This window comes from Aphis gossypii, chromosome 1, assembly GCF_020184175.1.
Source record: "Aphis gossypii isolate Hap1 chromosome 1, ASM2018417v2, whole genome shotgun sequence".
Lineage (NCBI taxonomy): Eukaryota > Metazoa > Arthropoda > Insecta > Hemiptera > Aphididae > Aphis > Aphis gossypii.
In genome coordinates this window covers 9758793-9783766 of record NC_065530.1, presented here as the reverse complement: position 1 = coordinate 9783766, position 24974 = coordinate 9758793, and the positions used below count along the sequence as shown (strand labels likewise).

General features: G+C 23.4%; 1 protein-coding gene across 2 annotated transcripts in view; it reads right to left on the bottom strand.

Moving 5' to 3' along the window:
• The window catches only part of LOC114123361 (sodium-coupled monocarboxylate transporter 2), a 33153-nt gene extending 13745 nt beyond the window's left edge, over positions 1–19408 (bottom strand). The window contains exons 1-12 of one of the 2 annotated variants that reach the window (XM_027986297.2): positions 18784–19408; positions 9951–10166; positions 8529–8662; positions 8047–8235; positions 5199–5353; positions 4982–5122; positions 4670–4888; positions 4479–4597; positions 4150–4304; positions 3055–3311; positions 2825–2925; positions 1427–1576 (exon numbers count right to left, since the gene is read on the bottom strand). In XM_027986297.2, coding sequence (XP_027842098.1) covers positions 1518–1576; positions 2825–2925; positions 3055–3311; positions 4150–4304; positions 4479–4597; positions 4670–4888; positions 4982–5122; positions 5199–5353; positions 8047–8235; positions 8529–8662; positions 9951–10149 — 1728 coding nt within the window. In that variant the 5' untranslated portion in view covers positions 10150–10166; positions 18784–19408 and the 3' untranslated portion in view covers positions 1427–1517. Of the gene's footprint in view, positions 1–1426; positions 1577–2824; positions 2926–3054; positions 3312–4149; positions 4305–4478; positions 4598–4669; positions 4889–4981; positions 5123–5198; positions 5354–8046; positions 8236–8528; positions 8663–9950; positions 10167–18783 lie in introns of those variants that run through there. The other variant, XM_027986295.2, reaches the window with a different exon arrangement.
• Positions 19409–24974: the final 5566 nt, after the last annotated feature.

The window sequence follows — 24974 nt, the reverse complement described above, 5'->3', positions numbered from 1 at the left end:
TGTAAAACCAATAAATTCTTTGTAACCTTAATTGTTCCTAACAACGAGACCTTTATAACATAAATCAATTGAGGAAAAAATTGTGTTATAACATTTTTTTTTAATTTATAGAACAAGACAGATTATATTTTTAATTTTATTTATTTATTTGTGTAATTATATACCCTAAGTATACTTTTATATATTACAATTTTCAAAAAAAATATTTACTGTTGTAATTAAAAAAAAATCTGTAACATAATATGTACATCAATTTTGATCTATTTATTGACTTATTATATTGATTTAAGTTTTTATGGTTTTCAAAAAAAATTGATCAGTTGTTATAATGTATATCAGCGTTAAATTGCATTATTATTTAACACAGATGTAATAATCATGTATAATAAACAAAAGTTTATTAATTATAGACTGTCAATCTATTGAATTTTTAGACTGTACCTTAAAGTTATAATTAATATTTACAATAGTCGTTATCTATGTGTCTTTATGTTATATAATTATGTAAAAAATATTAGTTAGGTTATAAAATATCAGTAAAAAGCTGTAAGTCGACATAAACGACTTCAACTTATCGAGAAATTCAAGTTAACAATCAAATTATCAAGAAAACGTAATCGAAAAATCATATTATATTGAAATATTGGGATCAAAATATTCCTTTGAGTTATCGATAATTTGACTATTAGAATATAGACATTCGAGTAATTGAAGTTCCACTATATTATATTTTCAAACTATTTACTACCCCAACCAATTTTTATAATTTTGTTTTTAGCTTAAGTACCTAAAATATATGTTTTGTTTTAATTTTATATTAAAAGATTTTTTAATTTTAGGTTTTATATATTTTATAAATAACAATAAGAACAATTTCTTAAATTTAATTTTCTAAATTGAGAATATTTACCTGAACACATTTCAGTGAAAATTCAAATAAGTATACTTAATTAAAAGTTTATAATTTATAAATATAAATAGTATTAGATATGTTTATACCAAAAAATGTTCACTGTCAATACTCATTAAAGTCTTAAATGCTATAATAATAATAATATTAATTTGATGATCCATATTAAATTTTTGGAAAAAATATTTTACTTAAATGTGTGACTAAAAATAAATAAATAAATGTTATAACCTATTAAAAAAAATGTATTGAACTAAAAAAAAATTTGTAAAAATAAACGTATAGAACTTTAGATGTATCACTTAGTAAAAATGTGAAAAACTGAAAAACACGGTAAAAAAAGACAGTAGGTACAAACATTAACTAATTGTATTATCAATTAGAAACGAAAGATTATTATACAAAAAAGGTCCGAAGTATTTTAATTTTAATTAGTCTTATGTAAAATTAACACAATTTTTTAATAAAATAACGAAAAAAAGAACGAAAACGATGCTGGGTCTACAATAATGCATGTTTTCGTAAAATAAAAATGAAGTTTTATTAATAAAAACATTAATGTCGGTAATTGGAAAGACAAAACATGTTACAAGGGTGGTCTTAAAAACTATGATATCGGTTCATAACCAAGTGGATGATATTGTATGTCATCACCAGTCCGTAAGGCTGAAATGGTGAAACAGTTAATTTAAACATTAGACCATAGTTTACATTTACAATATGCACGGACGTTTCACAAATGGCATCATTAATATTATTTTATATTATATTTAAAAAATACGAGTAAAATCATAATCAACATTTTTTTTTTATCATAAATCAATATGAATATTATACTAAGATTTTCTACGTAAAACTTTTCATAGATAAGTAAATTATTACATTTTGGAAATCTAAGAATAGCTGTAATATACATAGTACTTACTATTAGTACTTATTAAGTAGATTTATAAAGTATCATTGTAACATCACTTCATACTTTACACTTTTAAAGAACTCCCTGCTCCTGTTTCTACTTAGACAATTATTATTATTATTATTATTGTACTCATTAATATCAAAATTTTAAGAAGTAAATTCAAAAAGTATTTTAAGATAACATTTTGAATTTTACTTATTTTTAAAATATATATAAAAAATAAATCAATATCTAAAATTTCATTTTACACATAATATGCTAAGGTATCATAATATTCAAATAAAACTTTTAAATTTTTTACAGGTTAAATAAAAAAAGTGCATGATAGGAATTTTAATAAATGACCGTTGGAGACATGTATTATTTTATTATAATTAATATTTAATACAGACATAATATTAAGACATGGTCTTATTTTTTTATGTTAAAATTAATTTAACCATAAACATTTGTCATTTATATAAAAGGATTTAATTATGTCTCAAATTTAAATTTCAGAAGTGTTAAATATAATATTTAATATTCTAAATATTCAATTCAAACCTAGTAAAACCTAAACACAATTTAAGAGCAATCAATCATTTTAATGTGTATTTTGTCTTGTTTAGTAATTTTAATTGATACTAATAATGTTACCATAAATAAAATAGATAAATAGATAAGGTGAATGATTATTTTGTGTTAGGTTAAACAAGTTACTGTAATTTCACAAGCTAAATAATAATTATCAATTTAAGATTTTTAATGTAAAACTTTGTTTCAGATCTAATTTAATGGTTTTAGAAACAAAAAATAATATACACAAAACTCAAGCAAACACATTTGATAATATTATAAAAAAGCTTAATGTCTGATTTATATTAAACTAATGAGTTAAGTATTATGATAAATTAAACACAAACACCAACGGTATGGTGTACAAAATGTGTAATCGCCAATAAATTATACATTTCAATCGATCTGAATGTAATTATTGGTATCTGCTTTGTTTTTACCTGTCATGTAGCTGACTATGACACCAACGAAGACTGTTACGAATGTGCCCAATAATGAGTAGTACATATATGTTATCGAGTACAACATTGTCAGTATATCGCTGAAAAATAAATTACTATTATAAAATGGTTGATCGTTTACGTTTAGTTCTTCACTTAAATAACTCATCAAAATTGATAAATTCAACATAATTTATTGCATATTATTTATATACTGTAGTTATGCTTACTCTTTTGAGGACGATTTGACTTCGGGCGACGACAAGACGCTGGAAACACCCAAGTCGTCATGGGTTTTGTTGATAAAACTCATTTTATATTGACTATACTGTACATCGAATATCGGCTCAATATGAGGCGAGAACGTTGTATTCGTACACCCTTCAGTGGACACTGGCAGATACTCAGGTTCTTTGGCCAAAGACAATGATCCAATTACAATAAATAGGGTCATCAAGTGACTCGATATCATACCGGCAGCAGCACCCTGTTTGCAAAATTATTATAAATAAATATTTAACTAAAACTATTAAAATATATTATATATATATAAATAACATTATAAACACCTATAATTATGTACGGTTGGAATAGTTTTGGAGATGATTCTAAATTGAATAGTTTACCTAGTTTATAATTACTAATTTTACTTAAAAATACCCTCTTAATTTAATGAATTAGAACTAATATTATAATATTTAATTGAATTATGTATTGATTAATTACTAATAATAAAAACAATTTCATAAATGAACTATACCTAACCTCTCAAAATCGAGAATGAATACATAAATTATTATAGATAAATTCGTTATATTATTATACTCAACCTAAAATTGAATCATAAATCATGAAATGTATGTTAAAATCTTTTTAATCTATAAATATGAATCAAACTTTAAGTTTGAATGTAGTTTATAACGTAGAAAAATTAAAAATGTCACGAACATTTTCAAGGCATATTATCATCAGTATAAAAATAATATATTATACCTACGTAATTTAAAAAGTACATTATTGTGATAATAACCTACACGATTGGTGGTAATTGGATTTATTATATTATTAGATGGAATATTTTTACATTTGTAAATTGCTTAATTTAATAATTACGTATTGTTCTTTTAAATTTCCTTACGTATCTAATAGATACCAAAAAGTAGCTTAATATGATTATGTATTTTATAGCTATAATGTTTTGGTATTATATTTATCATTTATGCAAATATTATAACTTATATGATGTAATAAATAAATAGTTCATAATAATTAATAAGATATATTTTTGTGTACGTGTTTGAATACATACTGAATCATGTACTCACTTTCCAATTCGTTGATGGGAAAAACATAGCTAAAACAAAAACTCCCAAAAGAGGGCCACTAGTTGCAGACGTCATTAGCTGAGAAGCATCAATTACGCCCGAAGATTGTGCAACAATAAACGCAATACCCATAACTATAAAACCAGTAATTACACCTAAAAACAAATAAATTTTATTAGCGATGTATACAATTATTATTTTTTTTAAACGATACTATTTTTTTTTTAAATTTTGAAACGTTATAAAATAATTTGTAAATTGTGTGACAAATAGTAGTTTCTTATTAAACAATTTGAAGATTATACTAGTTTATCGTGTTTATGACTTACTTAGGCTTTTAATGCATATTAATTGATTTTTTTCACTGGCACCTTTGAATACAGGTATTTGAGAGACAAAATCTTCCCAAGCAACAGTAGAGATTGAATTTAAGTTTGAAACTAGTATACTGTAATTGAAAATGCCTTATGTTACGAGAGAAAAAATACGATAATAATAAGACAAATTAAATTTGATTTACCTAAGCCCACTGTTGAATAAGCTGGCCAATACGAGTCCCATGAAACCTGGCAAAAAGTAAAATTTATCCTCAATGTAAAAAGGTATGATTTCGTCGATCTCCGATATGTATCCAAGTGCTCGAGGATCACAATCAGCGTACACCGTAAATATTACCATACCGACGATCCACGATAGACTGAAGAGGAATATCATCAACGGTATGGTCAGCCACAAAGCCCTAGGCAAACGTTATGAATTTGGAAAAATGCCCTAACCAAACATAAACATACGGCTGCCATTTTGAATAAAAAAACGGTTCGCATTTAATTACTTTTCAACTTGTTTCTGAGAGTCCATACTAAAGTAGCGTTGAACGAAATTTTGTTGACATCCGAACATCGAAAGCGACATGAACAGCTGACCAAGAGTGGCGGAAACCGTTGTCACACGAATCGTAGGATCCAGGTCAAAACTGAAATTATTAAATGCTGATCGTTAAAGGCTAGTCTTATAGATGCAAGTTATAGTTATAAGTTATAGGTTCATACTTGAAAAAGTCTAGCCTGTTCCGTTCCTTGGTCACTTCGAATACATTTAATGGGCCTTTGGCTATAAAGAAACCGTGTACGATGATAACTATACTGCATCCAATCATCACTAAACTCTGTACGGCATCTGCAAGGATAGCTGATCTTAAACCTCCCTAAAAAATGATTACAGAGTTAGAAATATTGATAAAAGTACAAATATTGTAAAATAGTATTTTTTTTTATTTATTTAAACGGTTTTCCTAGGTTTTGTTACGGTAATGGCGTAGAAATAGAGTACACATTTCGCGTTTCAAAGGAAAAATTTAACAAGAAAAAAATATTTTTTATTAATTTTAAAACTAAATACATAATGTTTATTTATTTTCAAATTCAATTTATAAAAAAAAATAATAATGGTCTGGATGTAAATTGTGCATATCTATAGTTATAATTTTTATTATTTCGTAGGTTGTTTATTATTATTACAATAAACAACTACGTATTTCAGGAAGACCATAATATAATTTATAGTGTTAGTCATTAGTTTAAAATAGATATTTATCATTATTAGCATAATATATGAAAAAAACAATCACTATAGTAATTAAAAAGTACAGGGCATGACATATAAATAACATAGTGAAAAGTTTAAATCTTATTAAAATGTATTTTTATAGATTAATATTTTTATAAATCTTAAACAATTATGATATGTAAAGTTGAAAGGATTGTAAGCCAAAAGTATTCCTAAACTTCATTGGTAAAAAGTATTTTGAAATTTTGGTACCAAAATTGTCAATACCTATAGTAAATGCACTTACTATGTATTAAAATTGAAAATTGAAATAACTGTATTTTAGAGTAATTACGGTGTTACTTATAGTTTCTCCATCAAAACTTGTTTAGTTATAAATGGTAATCTACTAATTCTAGTTTTAAATAAAGTAAAATTACAATACATGTATATGGGTATATGTACATTTTATTTTCAGAAAACGCTAGAAAAAAGTTAGAAATTATTTTCTATAATAAATAGTTATCTACATACCTATATATGTTTAAACTAAAATTTATAATTAGTGCAAGCAATTTGCTTTCTAAATGTTGCCATAATTCAAAGTTCAAGAATATGTGATGCAACACCGACATAGATTTATAATTATTAATATACAAACTATATTAATGCTTAATGGCAATAAAGAAATCATTATTGATTAGGTAGCTAATATAATTGATAAACAATATAATTATTATTAATATTTATAATTTAGTGCATACTTGCACAAAACTAATGACATAATCAAAATATCTATTTGATAACTTACTTCAAACCTAATGTTAAATGTCAAAAATTACATTTTTTTAAATTAAATAAATTGAATAGGTACCTGCCAAAAATATGGTTGCTATTTCAATTTATAATGACTGATAATATTTATTTTTTAAAGAAGTAACGAAATGCACAAAAATTTGTTCAACAATAAAGTATAAATTTGATTTTTTTCTGAATCAAATTTAATGATTGAAATCCCGTTAATAGTTATTCTATTTTTTTATAACAATATGTTGGTTTACACAATATTTTATTAATTTATTTTATACGAAATATGGACTTATTTATTAATAAATTATTTAATTAGATATAATTTTTTTTTTAATAGAAAATATGATTTATTATTATTATTTATTTCATAACTATATCTTAACGATAATTCAACGATTTTACAGTTTGTTTTTACATATTTTTTTTTTTTTTAAGTGCAGAATTTCGAAATCATTTTTTTAATGGTATATTTGTTTTAGTGAAACATTATAAACTGTATTTCATTTTTCGTTATTTTTATTTATTTTAAAGTTTAAGATAAATAACATTTAACTTTTGTATTTTAAATACTTGATAATATTACAAAAATTAAGTACATACAAGATAAATTATATGAAAAATATAGCTTAAATGACAAAAACCAATGTTAGAAATTAATAAAAAAAAAAAAGGAAGCAATAAGTTAATTAAATAGTTATTTATTATATTGATGTTTATAATTATTCATTGCTTTAGTAATAAAGATTATTATAAATAATTGATCTACCATTATATTTTTAAAATTAAGATAATGTATTTTGTAAGCTTTATTATCATATTATAAGAGTTAATTTTCAATAAATTATTAAATAATTATAGGTAATTTATATTTATAATTTATTATAGTTTAAACGTATGGTATATTTAAATGGCAAAATAAGTAGGCTAAATGATGAGCTATATTGATTTGAATTATTCAGGTAATTTAGTAATTACCGGTCATCGTTTGCGCATCGGCTCTTTACTTATTCCAAAATATCATAATAATATATCATTTGAACTTGTCTGCTTACCCGCGAAACAATAATATCATATATCGTTTGCATATCAAAATATCGAATAAAATGGTACAATAAATATTTAAAAGAATATAAGCTTTACTTCACATATTATTACAAGGACTTTAAATACCAAATTCTGGTTGAATTTAAAAATTCAACAACTATTATAATTTGCATATTATTTTTAATATCATATTTGTATTTATATTTATATATTGACAAATTAATATAATTTTAAATAGAAATACTTTTTCATTATTTGAACATTGAATACTACTAGAGTCAAATTATAAACTGAAAATCAGTAAATAACTTACACTTTTGGATGTTCTAAAACATTTCTAGTTCTATTGTTGAATACGCTAATGTAAAAATTATGTACGATAATTTTACGTAAGGAATTTACCTTGAACGATGTATAAACGATGTATAACCAAAAGTTGAATGATTTTGGTAATTTTATATAAACAATAAATTAGTAATAGTAATAAAGTTATCTCACCAGTAATGTGAAAACGATGGCAATCGATGTAATTAAGATGATCGAAAACCAATATGGTAATCCCATCACAGTTTTTAAGGCGACGCAAGGTGTGAAAACTGTTACGCCAAGGTTAAGTATACTTCTAATAAAATATGTACCAGACGCAAGCCTCCTCACGAGTCTTGATTTGAACCGCATATCTAAGTACTATAAATAGAGAAAAATAAGAATTTGTTTTAATATATATATATAGGTACATGCTGAATAGAATAATAATTATTATATGCATATAGTTTTATAGGCAGGCATTTCAAGATTAATACAATTTTTTTTTATGATAACAGTAAAAACATATTTAGTATAACAGGACTAAAATGTATTATAGAATTAATGAAAAGAAGTTGTATTCTTAGGTATATAACCATATATATATATAATATATATATAAATCATGTTTAATAATATTAAATGCTTTATACTTGAAAATGTCTAAAACTCACTTGATAAACTGAAGTAATTCCGAGATTAAAATACACTGGTAGGAAAAAATATAAAACCAAAGGAAATGCTAGGGACATTCCGTACAAGGTTTCCCACATTCCACTTCCTCTGTAATAAAACTCCGATGGATACCCTGAAAAATAAATTATTTTAATTGAAATATATATTAGTTAATAATAAATTAAAATAAACTAATTAATAAAAACAATAATAAATTTAAAAGATTAACATAAGTAGGTAGATAGAAAGGTACATCCAATCATTTATACTATTATAGTATTTTGTAAATAACTGGGAAAATTATTGACATATAGTGTATTATAATTTATAATACATATTAAAAAAATAATAATCACGTACCTAAGCGTATATTTTTAGTAAATTATTATCATGGCAATTAAATCCTTGGGAGTCTAATAATATTATTTAATTAATGACATTAAATAAATAATGGCTGACAGATTTAACATAAAAAGTGTTTTATTATTTTAAATAAATATACATAATATAATATATTATGTTAAAAAACAATTCATAAATTGCTGTTTTTTTTGCGTAATGAAAAAATTAAAGTAAATATTTTTCGATTTTTCTTTTTTAAAGCTAAAGATTTGAATGTTTAAATATTACTCACATATCACACATTCGAGTTTATTATTCAATGAAATTTAAACTTTAATACCTATAGTAAACGTATTATAACAATTAAATAACTAGTACGTATGAAATCAAAAATTTAAAACACATTTTAAAATAAAATCAAACTTAAGACTAAATATTAATTATGAATATAAAATGGGCCTAAATTGCGCTTAAAACAATATATTTGTACTTTAGGTCAGTATACCAATTGCGTCGCTTAAATGTTAGGTCAGTACATCAATTGCGCTACTTATATTTTAGGTTCCTAATTTTTACATGGACATAATATGTAAGTTCCTACACAGCGGAAAAAGTTACGTAATATGTATATTTACATATGCTAACTAATATACATTCAAATATACTTTATGCCGAACCGAGCATATTTAATGAAAAAAGTGGCCATAGAATCTAGGTAGTAGGTACTATTGAAAAATACAAATCCGGAAAAATTACTAACAAAGTATTTTTTAAATCAGTTTTTTATTATTACAGTAAAACATAAATTTTAATAACTATATTTTTATGTATATTAATTATATATTATTGTCTATTGACGTGTATTTATGTATATGATTTGGTATAGATTTATATTGTACAAATATTAATAATATTGACGTTCATTGTATAATTTTTTTGTATTGATTAAGAAATCTATAATACATATTTTTGTTTTTATGTAGAATAATATTATAAACCCTGAAAATAACTGAGCGCAATTGGTATATTAAAAGGTCATTTTAAGCGCAATTAGTAAACTCCCTATAAAATATATTTACCGAGGAAGACTTTGACTCCCAGAAATCCACGTGCAATTGATAGGAGCATCGCTCCCATCGAAACTGACCCTTTCGATGCAAACACATAGTCCGCTTTTGTCTGTTCTTTGGGACCGGATAATTTACTATAGATTAATACTCCAAATGACAATGCAATCAGCAGTAGAAAAACTGCATAATCGAAAATAATACTTTGCATAGTTTATTATAATTTCTCTGAAAAATAAAATAACGTAAATGTATTAATATTTATAACTCAAAATAACAATTTTAGAAATTATGAAATAAAACTATAGGTGTTTTGTGTTTTCTTAAAAAAATAATGAACAACCATATTATAAGCATACAACTATTGTAGCTAATAATAAACTATTTTGCACTTATATTTTAAAAATATGGTACAAATTAGTCGTAATGGGTATCAATAAAATATATAATTGTAGAGAATCAAGTAAGGAAATGTAAGTATTATAAAATGAACTTAATAATTATAGGTACATTTTTATAATTTTTCAAATAGTAAATAATATATTTAGTGATAAAAGTATTCCATTGCAATGATAATATAATATTATAATAAGTAGGTGTATTATACATTTATTCATATAGTTGGACTATACGTATATAGTTTATACTTTCTATACATAGTAATATATATATATATATATGATTTTAAAATTAGTTTTTAGATGCTGGAATATGATCAAAGGTTTCTTAATGTAAATTATACATAATTAAACTTAAAATTGTTTATTTATTTAAAATATTTCTTATATTTTATAAATATTGAAATAATATGTGCATACGTATTACGTATAGTACCTATATTAATATAGAGTTGAAACGTTTACTTTTTAAATTAAAAATATATTTCTTTTGCTCAAATTGTAATAACATTTAAATTTGACTAATATAATATAATATAATATATATTTATATAATATATATGTCCCACACAATATTATTGACCTTGAAATAAATTACATATAGACAAGAAAAATAATAAATTATAAATTTGTCAAGCGATCAAATGTTTTTGATAAAACAGTATAAACTAGCTAGGTATACGATACGCTTTAGATAGGAAATGATTTAAATTAGAAAGATTTATTTAGTATTTAAATTAAAAAAATATATATACCTATATTATATATATATAAAAAAAAATTATATAATCTTAACAATGAATTTACAAATAGCCGCACTTATATGTACTTATAACCCTTACACCTAAAAATAAATAAATGCAATTTAACAAAAGATATAATAACTTTGCCAGATTATTTCATGTTTATTTTATATGAAATAATATTTTTAGTTATTACAATAGTTATTTGAAATAATATTTGATAAAATTCCAAATTTAAACCACCAGTATTTATTAATATATAAATAATACTCTCATATTCATTATATAGGTATAAGGAATAGGTTTGTGTTAGAATAGTCCTTAATGTTTAAGTTACCAACTAAATTATCCTTCCCCGAAAAAAGTAATTTTTTTAAGAAATGTTTAATCCAGTGAAATACGTTTAGTAATCAGTGTTATCAGAGTAGATACGTTGAAAATCAGTTAATATAATTTATCATAAGTTGAGATTTTTTTGAAACCCGAAATGTAAAAATCTGTTATGATTTATGATTATCCGGAAAAATGAAGAATGTTGTTTGCCGTTTACCTTGAAATTAGACATTGTAGTTTATGTCTACACTATTATATAATGTACAAAAATGCAATCAAATAAATGATAAACAAATAAATAATTAAAAACCAAAATAATTTTTCTAAAAAAAAAAAAAATCATTTCCTATATTAAGTCCCTATTAAAATGATTTTATAGACATAATATAATATAATACTCCTTAATAATAATTTTACTTATATTTAAAAATGGATTTAACGAAACGTGTTTCTTTTGTTTAGGCATCGAATTTTCAATAAAATAATATTTTCTTTGTAACCAAATCGAATTTAATAATTATTTTTATGTATAACTAAATTAGGAGCCCATACATGACTGTAGACATTTTGTTTATTACCATGATCCACAATAATTTTGAAGAAACATTATTAACGTTATAGCAGGCAGTTATTACGCATTTACTAATTATTAGTGAACACTATTATAAATAAATTAGGACAGTCTGGGAATACAATTATACTGTAGTATAATATATATATATATATATATATATATATATATATGATTAATTTTAAGAGTAGGTCATATTATTATTAAATTATACTTAGTTTTACATGGAATTTTTTTTTTAAATATAATGTTATAATTAGTTATGTCATCTTTCTATATTTGGAAAGTATAAAAATTAGATAAATCATAAACGATTCAAAGAAATGTTAATAATACATAACTGTTGTATTATTCATAGTTTATACTAATAGCGATTAAATAATTTAAAAAAATGGCAGAATTTCAAATTTAATATAAAATTTTTCTTAATCAGTAAATTATAGTTACTCAATTTTATTATGAAATAGAGTTCACCGACTTTTATTACTCGAGCCTCCTTTTTAGGTTTTCAAAAATCTCGACCTTTCATCAGTTTTTAAAAAATCTGAATATATCAACTAGCTATTTAGATAGGTACCTATTATAATATAAAATGTAAATTGTTGTATTGTTACTCATACTTAAATCAGCTTACTGTCTAGTAATATGTCTAGTGATATTTTTACACTTAATAAATTTTTAATTGAATACCTATTGAATATGTTCATTATACAAAATAGAATTACTAGATAAGTAATAAATTATGCATATAATACATTAAATTTGTTATTTTATTGTGCGTAGTTGTACCTTATACTCTAATAAATTGTACTATGGTCATAAATTATAAAAATATAAGTGACAAAAGAACAATTTCCCTGAGTACACTTTTATGTAAAACATACTCCTTAAAATTAATAATACCCAGTTAGAAACCACTGATGTAAATAGAAAAAAATAAAGCGTAACGCAAAATTTTAAGCCTATTATTGATCTGAGTTTATATTAAATTGCATTCACGGTTTTTATTTTCAATATGCATTTCTACATCCACACCTATAATTTATAATCTTCAACTGCTGGTTATATTCCAATTCGGTATGGATATTAAATTTTTGATAAAAATTGATATTTTTTATGTTATACCTATGTCATGTAAGATCATATTTTATGGTGTTAATGCCGTTTTATTTTGTATGTGCATAAAGTTGATTTGACTATAAAAACAATTTTATTTTGCATCGATGATCATAAATGTTGATAGCAAATAACATAAAAAAAAAAATGAAATTCAACAACGGAGTTGTGGTAAAAAATGTATCAGTATTTTACTAAAAAAATATATTAAAATGCATTATAGAATAAATTCGTGTTCAAAATTTTATTAGAAAATCCAAATAACGATGTATTGAATAATTAAATAGACAAAAATTTAATAATTCTCTTAATAGAATAAATATATTTTTCAATTTATACATTAAAAAAAAGTTTTAAATTTTCTTAGTTAGTTTTCTTACTTGCCGCTTTTCAGAAATTTAATTTGTACAAAATGTTTATAGAATTATACCGAATTATTATCAATTTGTTTTTTTATAATTATTTATAACTATATTGATTGTCTATACAAAAAAAAAAAAAGGTAAATCTTATAATATACAAATGACTTACAATTTTTCATAAAATTAATTCTCTAGTTGATTGTAAAAATGTATAGAACAAACTTGATTTTTTTCCTGTCATTGGGTTACTAACATAAGGTTAATATCCAAATTGAATAAGGGTTAAATAATTCTTTCTTCATAACTCCTTCTTCCATAAATCACTCACATTTTCTAAATAATATTCAACTACAACGTATTTTTCTTATAAAATTGGAAGTACTAACTTTGCCTTAAACGTGTTAAATAAAGATTTTTAGTATAGCTTCTTTCGTTAAAACTATAATAATACGCTCTTCATAAAATAGTTAGATTAACCATCTCTCTCATTATTCTCGGAATGGATTATTTTTTCTCACTACTGGTACGAGCATAATTACTAAACTACCTACTTCACTGCATACTCAGGACGTATAGGTACTCTTTGATAACTTTTTTTTAATACCTGTATTCTTAATTGTACTGCTAGATTTAAATTGTATTTTACTTTTTATGATTATCTTTAAGTGCACATGTTGTAAATTGTAATAAATAATAAAATAAGTAAATTAATAGAAAGGGAAATTAAAATAAAAGTACCATATTTTAATGATAACAATCACAATAGGTAATTAATAATTATTTTAAATTGAATAATTTATGCATTGTTATATAATATAAACGTTTAGGTAATGCATATCATAAAAAAATGTCAAATAAAAAATTAAGAATAATAGTTAACATATGGTAGCCTAAGTTAAGCACAATTTTTTTTTTCTAATTTATTATTTTGGTGATTTTAAAGAACAATAATTTGAATAATATTACGATATTTAATCATATTATTTTTAACCATGTTATATACTATGTAGGTACCTACTTAAAATTTGTAGCACATTTATCACGCTAACATAGATTTCAAATAAAAATAAAACAGTATTCTCACTTAGTATTTATTTTAAATATTGAAATTGATGAGAATATAAAATGAATCGAATATCGATGAATCATTTTAAATTAATATTTAGTTATTATTGTTTTATGTTATATAAAATATTAACTGAGCCGGCAAACGTTTTTCTGCCATATAATGATAATTACTTATTATTTTTCTTTAAGTAGTCTTACTTTTAAAACATATGCCCTCGATTACAATTTTAAATAAATTACATCCATAATTTGGTAATTTTTATTTTACATAAGTAACTGATTTAGAATTTAGTGAATGAATCAACAAAACATTAAGAACAATAATACTATATACTTAACATAAATTATTGTGTTGAATTACACCTATATGAACTGTAAAATAAATTATATATGTATTATAATAAATAGTGTGGTTATTAGTTAGGTATAACAAAATAGTTAAAAAATTTAATATTTTTAAATATTTGTTTATTTTAAAATGGACTTGTTGTTCCTGTGTGTAAACAATCTTCATAGTAATTAACAAATAGAACGATTTATTATATACTTTAAAACGATTCTTAAGTAACCAATTAATTAAATATGCGTACGAGTACGTGTTAATGGTTCACAGAAAAATAGTATACTTCTGTGATTAAAATATTGATGCTAATTTTTAAACTATGTGAAACAATATATGACCTTGGGTGATAAAATGACAATAAAACTAATACACTTATTTCAAAATGTAGTATGCATAGTCATATAGCACATTATAATCATTAGTTAAAAATATTTGGAGCTAGAATAACAGTAATTAATTTTATCCACAACTTTCGAGACAATGATCTTATTTTTAATTTTCAATAGTAATGAGCATTTCAGTGTTAATTTTATGTTTATCTCATTGTTTTAATATTTGTAAAACATAAAACAAAAGTGCAAACTATGACTATATTAGTTTTTGAACGGAATTAACATTATAAACTGTTGTTAATTTACAGTACACTGAATACTTCAATTTAGGTACTAGGCATAGGTGCTCTAGTTGGATGTGTGTTTTTTTTATACAATTGATGATTTTAAAGATTGTGCAAGTAAAATTTATTATAAATATCACCAAACTGATTAGTTTTTTAAAAAAAAATCCACTACTAAAAAAATACATTTGCAAGACAATAAAAGTGTATAAGTAATTTTAATCATATTATTACTTAAATATACTAATTAATCAATAGCCGAATACCGGTCATTTTATAAGCAATATCAAACAGTAAATACGGGTTTAATAAAGTAATTCGGGTGTTTAAAATAACTAAAAAAAATTTATACAAAATCCTGAAAATCCATAATCCATTTAACTGAGTATATTATACAACTATTAACTATACTAACTATAAAAATATGTGTAACACCAGTGGTATATAAATTACGCAATATATAGATGCATATTATAAACCAATTGACTCTATCAAAGTAATAAATAATGAAGAAATCATCTGGATGATATCCAACATAATGTTATATATATATATAAATGTGTGTGTGTATTGATACAATTCAATTTTAGTTGCTTTGATCGTTTTATTATTATTATTGTTACGTTTTTTTACCGTATTATAGTAATTTATTAATGTATATATGTAATATTTTTAAAAGAAATATTTTGTAAAACTGTTTTTTTTTCAATATAATATTATAATATTTTTACAGGATAGGATAACAATAGTTTCTATAGATAAAAAAAAGAGATAAATCATTCAAAATTATTTATAAATTGATAAATATTTCAAAATAGATTCAAACAAATGTATAATTACATTAACATAAGTTATATATTTATTTAACACTACAAATTTAAAATTGAATAAATTTTTCATAAGCAAAAAACGTAAAGATTGAAAAATATCTACAAATGAACATATTATATTATATACCATTAACGGTTTACTTAATTTAAGAAAGCATAATATATTAAATAAGATAAGATGCATTTAATGATACGTTTTATACTTGGATTCCAATGATATCATAAAAAAAATTCTTATTTTAAATCAATTTTAGTATTGTATAATTTCGAATAAAGCTAAATTAATTGCAATAATATTGATCATCTAAGAATGTACTGAAATAAAAAATAGAAAAAAAACTAGGTGTCACGTCAGCCACTTGTTTCTTTTTGATTTTTTTACATTAATTCTTTTGGAATAATTATTTATACATAATCTAAAATCAATGATAAATATCTAATCATTATCATTTATCTGAGAAATAATACATTTTACTGGAATATAAACATAAAATAACTATATTCGTTTATATTTCTTAATATTAATTATATATTAACATGTAATAATGAGTTTATTATAACTGTAAATTAAAATATAAAAAATGGTCATATTATTAAACTAAAAGTTTTTGATAATATTAATAGTTAAATTGGTATAAAATCTATCAATATCATTAATATACATTTTTGTTAATTTCATTATACCTTATTTGAGAAAAATATTTTTAAAATAATTATCAAACTACCTTAAAGGTTTAATAACATAATAAACCTTATCTAATAAGTTATTAATTTTTACAATTTTTGAAAAAAAGTGAAAAATGATTAATGTATCTAGTGAATAAAACTATGTTTAAATAATAATAAATGTAAGTACATAAAGAATTAATGGTTAAATAAAATTATTACACAAAAGAAAACGGTGTGAATATATCATGATTGTTAGTATGTTTAACACATTTTTAGTCCTTGATTTGTATTTTTAGAATGTTCTATAAAAGTCTACGAATAATCGTAACAGTCAATAAGCTTTTTTATGACACAATGCTTAACAAAGAAATAAATGAAAAAAGAAAAGCGGAAGGAAAAATACAGAATTGATGGAATTCCGTCATAGAATTGAGGAGAAAATTTTAACCTAAGTTCGTTCCGTAAAAAATATATTGGATATTTGTATACACAAATAAAATACTTAAGTTAATAATAATATAAAATTATTACAAAAATTCTAGAACCGTCTGCTAATATTCATAATACATCATACTACCTATGTGGTTGTCTACTTTTTTTTAACTTAATAATATCCCAATTTATCATACTTGTTTAAACGGTACTTATTTTTATTTTACTATTTCTAGTTGATTAAAATCATTCAATAAGTTATAAATTAATTAGTGAAAAATAATTTATTTATGTCATGTCTTTATTGTAATAACTAAAAATGTACTTTATAATTAAAACATAAATATCTATGCTTTTTTAAGGTAGGTATTAAGTAGATAATAATTGTAAATTGTATAAGTACTATTCGTCTAAAAAATCTAGTAATGAATATGTATGAATCATGCTACAACAATTTATTTAAGCGTGAAACATAATTTGCGTGAAATATAATTTGAAATCACACAAGTAGTTTGCAGAATCCTTATTCAAAGTCGTTGTCGTACATTTTTAGTGGCAATGGTCTAATTAAAAAAGTGAACCAAAATATATTTATTTATTTTTATTATTAATAATAATGTATCTACCTACTCTATTACACGCACACCACAAATATAGATTATATTTGAGTATAGTAATTAATAAATAATAATTGCATAATTATATAAAATCGCATATGCGTGTTTTACCTTCATAGTATTCGAAATAACCAAATTTCTATTTAAACATAATTCTAAATATAATTTGAAAAGAATTTAGAACTGTGTTACTTGTAAATCGACATTGAATAATTGCGCATAATAACATACTGCAATGATGCGGTGTATAATTTTACCTACGGGAAAAAGAAAAAATATGATTTGTGGCGTATTTAGAATCTTTTTGGAATTTTAAATGAAAAATAAACATATTTTATTTTTGTCAGCTCTACAGTTTTCTATATAACTACAAGGGTTGCCTAAATTACGAACCTTTTATCGCCCGGACAGCGTTGTAATTAGGAAGTATACATATATACATATACTATATATCATACATATTCCTGGACCTTCACACGAGTTTTTCTCAGTGAGACCCAGTAATCTTTCGATATTAAATAAAATAAAAAATAAATAAATTATATGTACATCCTTTAATGTGAGACTTCAACTGCTTACTACAACAGTGGAGATTTGCAAATCGATTTATGAAATAAAAACAATAACCCTCGACCGACACTACTGACCTATGTTAATAGGTTATTATTATTAATATTTCTATCGGTAAAACGTAATTTCAGTGCACACATTAAAAAATTGTTATGATTTGCATATAATATACAGTACCTTTCAGCGTTGACAAACAAATAAAAAAGCCACACAACGAATGACAACAGTTGATACTGGATTTAAGCCATTTCCATAATTCGATCGGTGACAATTGTTTGAACGAAAGACTCTGCCATTTTTAAATATCGCGGCTATATGATAATGTATCGTATTATAAAGTTGGTGTTTACTACGAAACTCGTGAGATGGACGATTGATCCGGTTTTCTGAACGTATGCAATATTATTACAAATAATGGGTCTACGTATTGAACGTATTAAGTACTATTTATATTGCGTTTCCTTGTCGTCGAAAAATAGTGACTACAATTACAATGATTTTAATTATTAAAAAAAGGTAAAAAAATAAAAAATAAACGTGAAACGAAATGAAACGGAATCGCGGTACAGAAGTCGAACGAACGACTGTGTACTATTTAATTGTTTACGATACGAAGTAGCTACTGAAGAGAAATACACGATAACGTATTGTTATATACGTATATAATTATTATTATTATCATAAACGATATAATATAAAATTATTATGACAATGAGTGGCACGAGTACGCAACGAAATGTAGACGTCAAACAACACAACTCACGAGTCGAACCGCATGTGAACTGAACGATCGGTCGACAGACGGACGGACGAGCGCGCCAACACACACAACGCGCCGCCGATTAAAATACTATATATATTATTATATATATACATATGTGTATATACCACGGTAGTAGACGCGCGCATGGTAACACCAATTATACACCATGGTAATACCATCATCGTGGTAACACATTTACGTTTGGTAAGTACTTTCGTCCATAATGCAGCTCGCGCGTTATAATATTATAGTGCGAGTTATAAGGACTTAATGTTCCACTGAATAAAAGCCGATTACCGGCATTGCAGATAAACGGTAAAATATTATATGATAAGTACCTAATACGAATAAAATCTTGTAATCATAGCACTGTCAGAAGTGTACAATATTCTTATGTAATATTAATAATATTAAACAATATAATTACGGGTGTTATCAGGTGACGTCGCTCTTATCTACCTAAATAAAACGACGGGTGAAAGAGGACCGGTAAATAATATTAAATAATATTTAATAAATATACTATACATTTATGTAACTATTTAGTAGTTAATACTTACACGTAAAGTATCGCCAGTGTTTACAAACGTTTTTTTTTTGTGCCACAATAGGAATTTATGCACACACCTGTTGACGCAGCCACGTAGGTCGTACGATTTCTTAAAACTGTGGCCATTTGGTTATCCTACCAATTTCTATTGTTATTAATTTTTATTTGCTCAGAGGAGGAGTTATAAATAAATTCAATATAAGTTGTACGCAAAATGTAATGCAATGTAATGTAATGTAATGTAATTTAATGCTATTAAATTTTGTCCGAGTAAAATGTGCTCGAGAAAGGGGTAAAACAAATCGATGGTGATAAAATGGCCAGCTATGACATCCCTAGAAAGTTGGCGTGGGCATAATGTCATAAATTATTGATATCCGAGGACCACGTGATCTACTGTACACTCAAAAGAAAGCCTTTTTACGGGATACGGAGGGTTAGGTTAGTTTAACCTAACCGTGGGTCACAATTGATACATGCTTACTCAGCCATTACGTATGAGATAAGCCTTTGTACGAGAAGTGACAATGACGACAGTCATACCCTTGCACGCGTCAATTCTTAGTTTTTACGCACGTCCATTCATTATCATATTATTGATATCGATAATTATTTTACACTATCGGCACCAGGTATTGTATAATATTTCTTTACACAATAATAATTAATGTATAATATACCACAAATATATCGACAGCGAGTTATTCTAAAAGCAGAACGTACATTTCGTATATTACGCTGGTCAACTTTTGCGTAGTGTGGTAATGAGTTACAAAGCTAATTCTCATCTCAACTTTATTCTAATGCTTTTTCAATATGTATACATACATTTATTTTTATTGTACATTTTAAGAAAAAATATACACCTACTGCTTCTTCTTATGAAATAAAAACATGAGTAAGGATTGTATTAATGACTGTAAATAACCTAAGAAATTAATGTGTTAAAAAAGAATCAAATTATTTAAAAAAAATGTTAAGTGTTATTGTATGAATACTTTGAATTTTATTTTTTTTTTTTTTAACAAACACAGTAATTGACTGCAGCGATGAGTGTTTCATCATAAAATAATCATCCCTCTATTTACATATACGTATTATAAAGTATACACCTATACATATAATAAGAATTTTTCTAAAACGCAATATTGTGCCAGGCTGATCAACTGTACACGCAGTTTGTTTTTGTTATTGCCTATTGGCAATGATCCAAGAAGAAAGATAAAAAAGGGTTGTGTGAAGATAAAATATATTTTTAGTACATCAAGAGGAAGTGGGCCGACTCACCGCCGCCGCCGTAGCAGCCTCCGCCATAGGTTAGGTTAGAGCTACCTCAATGTGTTTATTTATTTTCTGAAATTCAAGTACATAGATTGTACGACCTTCAAATTTTTTCAATTTTTCAATTTATATTTAAAGTTATAAAGAAATAAAATCAATGGCATATTATATTTAAACATTCTTTAAAATAAAAGTTAATTTTAAAATTGTATACAATTTTATTTAATGATGTAGATACAGGTTAGTAAAATATGGTAGTAAATTTAAAGCATATTTCTACTGTAAACAAAGATACCAATTGCAGGTGAGCTTATTTGTTTCGATTATCATATTGTTCATACCCATACCATATTTATACGATTCTGATTATTATATTATTTAAATAATTTAAACGATTATAATTCATAATAAATATAATTATATTATAATAACATCCATTATGTTACTATCTACATCATTGGTATAGGTACCTATCTACAAATTGTACCTTTTTAATATTTTGTATTTTTTTTTTATCATTATAAAATGAATAACTTAAACACATTTGACGTCAATTTTATAATTATTAGAGTAATAAACGGTATCACATTTAATGATAACATGAATTGAATACCTATATGTAAGGATAAATAGGTTAAGAAAATGACGTAGGTAAATAAATTATTTATGTTTATTTTTTAAAATTTTCTATGAGTTATGATATTTAGTAAATAAAATAATTAGGCCATATTTTTATTCTAAAAACATAAGTTTATTTTCAATATTCAATTCACAATATCTATACTTAAGGTTTAGGCATCAGGACAAGAAATTAATGAATCCATTTCGTCAACCAATACATCATATTTCATGAGTTATTATTATTTCGAAATAATCAGTTTTATGAAAATTGAATAAAATATGTTGTTGGTAATTTGTTATTCTAATTTATTGCAATGTAATTTTATTTACTTCAAAAAACAAAACAAAATGAATCATAATATTATATAATATAAGCGTCATATTAAAATTATTTATTTATTAGTGGTTTTTTTACAATGATGAATTAAAAGTAGCATAAAGCATCTTGAGTTAGAATATATATATATATCCAAACGTATTGAATTATATTATTGAAAATATAATATAATGAGAAGTATAAAAAACATCACATAATTTTATTGATAAAATTAGGTATGAGTTATATAATTTTTGAGTACCTATTTACTATACTACAGATTTTACACTTGAATTAAATTTATCTACTTGTAGCTTCTTATAAGTGTATTCAAAGTTATTTTGTTAAATTCTTTCCCCAACAAATAGTCTATTACAATAAATTTCAAAATTTAAAATTCTTGAATTAACAAAAAAATATTTATTTGCAAAAAATGTTTAAACATGAACTTTTTTTATGAATTTAGTTTATTTTTGTTGTAGATTTGTATCTAGTTTGTTCATTATATGAGGGGAGTCAAAAGTTCTCAATACTTATTAGAATAACCATGACAAATAGAAATATTACTTAACATCAGTTATCGACAAAATCGATATTGTTATTTTTATGTAATTAAAAAAATATATAAATTGAAGAACTGTTTTAGTACTATTACTAAAGTGTTTATATATATTTACATATATTTTCATTTAAAAAATAAATTTAAAGTACATTTTTTTTTAAATAAATGTTGATACGATTTTGTACTTGGTCTTTAATACAAGCTTGATAAATTTGAAAATTGAATACAAGAATTATCGTAAATTTGCTTATAAACGTTCCAAAACATCAAAAATACATTTGCAATTCAAACTTTGACAGAGCTCGTACAAATTATGAGTATTTTTTAATAATTACCTTTTACATATTATAGTTAACAATTTTTACAATTTTTAATTTCAGTACCTTAAGTTTTTGAAAATTGAATAAAAGGTTGCTTAAAAAAAAACATTCCTGTAGCAATCTAAAAATATAGAAAATATTAAATACTTGAAGTTTAAACATTGAAGTAATTAGATTGATATTTTTCATCAAGATTTTTTATTATTATATTTTATTTATGATGATTAATGACACTTTCATAGTATTTTGAATAGTTTTAAGGTATTTATTGTAATTATACTATGAGTCTATGAACCTGCAGGTTAAATAGTTTTGTTGTAATATTTTTATGTCAACATTGGTCATTGATGTATGGACGTATATCTAAAAATGATAATCATAATAAATGATATAATATTTAAGATATAAATACATTTAACCTATCATGGTTTTATTGTTCTAAAAGTGATATAATTAAGTTATAAAATATTCCAAACAACTAAGGGTAAACATTTTTTCCACACAAAATCGTTTTTTGTATTCAATGGTCTATCATTTAATTCTTATTTAATATATTAATTAAAATTTTTATTCAATAACAAAACTTACTATAAAATGGCAGAACAACTTTCTTGGTTTTTATTTTTTTTTAATATAAGAATAACAATTGTTTACAATTTTGGCTGCATAAAATTCCTTATGCTATGTATTTTTAAAATTAAATGACCTATTTTAACGTATGGAATAATTTGTGTGGTTTTCTGAGTTAAACTCGTCATACTATGATTATTTAAAATATTTAAAATTTAAAAATAACTATTATGATTTTAAAAGTATTACGGCACATACAATAACTTAATTTATTCAATTTTTAAAAGATAATAAATTTCTTACCATACAATTGGGTATTTATAATATTTATAATATTTAAAGTTAAATTAAATATCATTATTTTGATAATTTTGAAAGAATAATTAAATAACGACCATATTGTTTATTACATCAAAGCTGTTTTTTTATATTTATAGTGTATAAAATAATACATTAATTTTTTAAGATATTATATAATATATATAATATGGATATAAGTAGTAAAACTATGAATATGGATATTTTACATTTATAAATTATAAATTCTCTTCTTCATAGTTTTATTTTTCTAAAAATGTTTAGATAGTACTAAATTAATTTAAACATATATTTATAAGATATATAATTTAATTCTTTTTTCTCTTCTTTTGACCTATTATTTTTTCATACTGTTATCTAGATTATTTTGAAAAAATTGCAAATGTGTAGGTCTATGATATGGTGTAACTTGTAGACGCGTTGTGTGCTACAACGAATGGGTTTTTAAGCTATTGTTGGATTCTGATAATTAATATGGCACGTGATCAACCAAAATTGTATGGACACTTCTATTAATTAATAGGTTTAACTAGTGAAGTATTAACGTTTTGTGAGCTTTTGGTGATATTGTTTACTTAACACTGCACCTATAATAATATCAACACTGTCAGAATTATTTATAAATTATTATTAATAAAATATTTACTTATGAGTTAATATAAAAACAGAAATTAAATAAAATGTTTGTATGACAATAACAAGACTAACTTACTATTATGTGATAATTCAATTAAAAAAAATGTCATCTTATATTATCTGCAGAACCACTCTAATACCGCCCTATTTGCACTCGAGACCCACGTATTCTCACTTTACAGTTAATAAAAAACAATTTAGTAATAAACATTATCAATAACAAATAGATATGTTTTTTTTCTTAAACTTTGCGTACTTTGCGACTTGTTGACACATTAAATGTTCACGTCACACATTTGAGTGTTGATTTAATACGTACCTATAATATAAACTAACAAATGAATTAATTGTTTCTAAATTAATGTATATGAAGTGTGAATAATAATATGGATATCTAAAGAAAATATTATTAATTTGAAAATAGAATTAAC